A 2,204-nucleotide genomic window follows, 5' to 3' on the forward strand; every position below is an offset into this window, starting at 1 on the left:
TTATGATTAATATTACAATATGGAAGCAGCATTCCTTTTCAATCCTTTGTGCTTAGCACTGTGAATAAAATGATATACTTAAATATCTTGCAGATACAAAAATAAGATATATACTTCAAGTATCAAATGAGTTGACTTTGTATGGGAGGAGTGAACCAAGTCTTTATGTCCCATTTCTTAACTTCTCTCTCTAAAATATGTAATGAGCACTATTAATTCTGAAAAAGAACAATTATGTAAAAGAAAAGCATGTGAAAATTGTCCACTAATGAAATAAAGGTCCAATATTGACTATAGCATAACTCATCACATAAAACATAAGCCTATAGTTTCAACAAAGACATTTTATGCCCAAAAGCTAAACATCTATTTTCCTAAAAATTTATGAAAATCTTAGAAATCTTTTGTGATCATTAGAAGTATTTACATCTCAAATGCTTTCTTCATACGCAAGTTCATTAAACCTGAGGTGAAATTCATTAGAAATACATAATCCTTTCCTGGATGGAGCAACTCTTCATTGAAAAAAGGTAACACATTTCTCTTTGGCCTCATTTTCTTCTTCTGGTCCACAGTTTTCTCATGGCATTTTTCATGTCTCCATTTCTCAGCGTATAGATTAGAGGGTTTAACATAGGGGTGATAACTGTGTAAAACACAGTCAAGAATTTATCGATGTGTAAGGTAGAAGGAGGTCTCACATACATAAAAATGCAGGGGACAAAGAAGAGGACCACCACTGTAATGTGGGAGCCACAGGTGGATAAGGCTTTGCGCCTCCCTTCCTGACTATGGGTCTTCAGGGAGTGCAGAATGACCCCATAGGAAATGAGTAAGACTGTAAAGATGACCACACAGATTGCCCCATCATTGGCAACCACAGTGAGGCCAATAACGTAGGTGTCAGTGCAGGCAAGTTTTAATAATGGGTACATGTCACAGATGAAGTGGTCGATGACATTGGGACCACAGAAGGGAAGGTTGTAAACAAAGAGAAGTTGAACTACAGCATGCAAAAAACCTCCAGACCAGGCCAACAGCAGCAAGAGAACACACAGCCATTGATTCATGATTGTCAAATAATGCAACGGTTTGCAGATGGCCACGTAGCGGTCATAGGCCATGACTACCAGGAGTAAAATCTCAGCACCACCAAATAAGTGCCCTATAAAGAGCTGGGACATGCAAGCTTGGAAGGAAATGGTTTTCTTCTCATAGAGTAAGTCTATAATCATATTTGGAGTAACTGTAGTAGAATAAACAGCATCCATAAATGATAAGTAACCAAGAAAGAAGTACATAGGGGTATCCAGGGTTGGGCTGACCACCACAGTCACCACAATGAGTAAGTTGCCCACCACTGTCACGATGTAGATGATCAAGAACACAACAAATAATATTTTCTGACCTTGGAGGCTCTCAGTGAGCCCCAAGAGGACAAACTCAGTCACATTGTTTCTGTGTTCCATATGTTCTTTTGCATGTCCTTTTTTCACAGTTCAAGACAAAATTAGCTATGAATATAATGATTACTGGTGTCTTCCTGAAATCTAAAACAATCTGTTTATTCATTTACCTAATAGGCATTATAGTTTCTTATGTTCCAGTACTTTTAGAAATTACAAGAATACAGGCTGATTAAAACATGCTCCCTAACCTCAGCAATCTTGCAGACTAATGGAGAGACAAGTCATTGAGACATGTGTGAAAAGGAAACATTATTAAGTAAGTGGGTTGCTACAACCAATTTTCCATATGGAAGCTAGTAAAATTATACATATGGCGAATTCCTCATACAAAATTTTTTAAATGGATTATGGTTAATGGAAACCTAAAACAAGATTTATATTTACTTCCCAGTTAATAAAAGAGATGACTTTCTAACTTCTAGAATAGAATCCTCTTAACTAGTAAGTGAAATCCCAAATTGATATATTTCACAATTTCAAAACATCTTAAGGATTTAAAAAATATATCATAATGTCAATAGATAAAAGTAGATGGGGAAAAGATTTACATTTCAGAGGACATACAGAGTTAACATCAAAATAGACACAGAGCTCTAAGCAATTAAATAAAAGATAAATGAACCAATGGCAATGTGAGTAAATCATATAAACAAGCAATTAAAAAATGGCCAACACACATATGCTATGATACTGAAACTCACCTGTGAACAGAAACATAGGAACTGAAGTAATTGC

The 2,204-nt window shown here is 35.8% G+C and overlaps 1 protein-coding gene across 1 annotated transcript; it reads right to left on the reverse strand.

Moving 5' to 3' along the window:
* Positions 1-551: 551 nt before the first annotated feature.
* Positions 552-1,475, reverse strand: LOC123856426 (olfactory receptor 4A15-like). Its single transcript, XM_045892629.2, has one exon. It carries the CDS (start codon positions 1,467-1,469, stop codon positions 552-554), a length of 918 nt encoding a protein of 305 aa, XP_045748585.2. The 5' UTR covers positions 1,470-1,475.
* Between the last annotated feature and the right edge of the window lie 729 nt (positions 1,476-2,204).

The sequence above is a fragment of the Mirounga angustirostris genome, unplaced genomic scaffold (genome assembly GCF_029215605.1).
Source record: "Mirounga angustirostris isolate CCGP_5_RB_7025 unplaced genomic scaffold, mMirAng1.0.hap1 SCAF_13, whole genome shotgun sequence".
NCBI lineage: Eukaryota > Metazoa > Chordata > Mammalia > Carnivora > Phocidae > Mirounga > Mirounga angustirostris.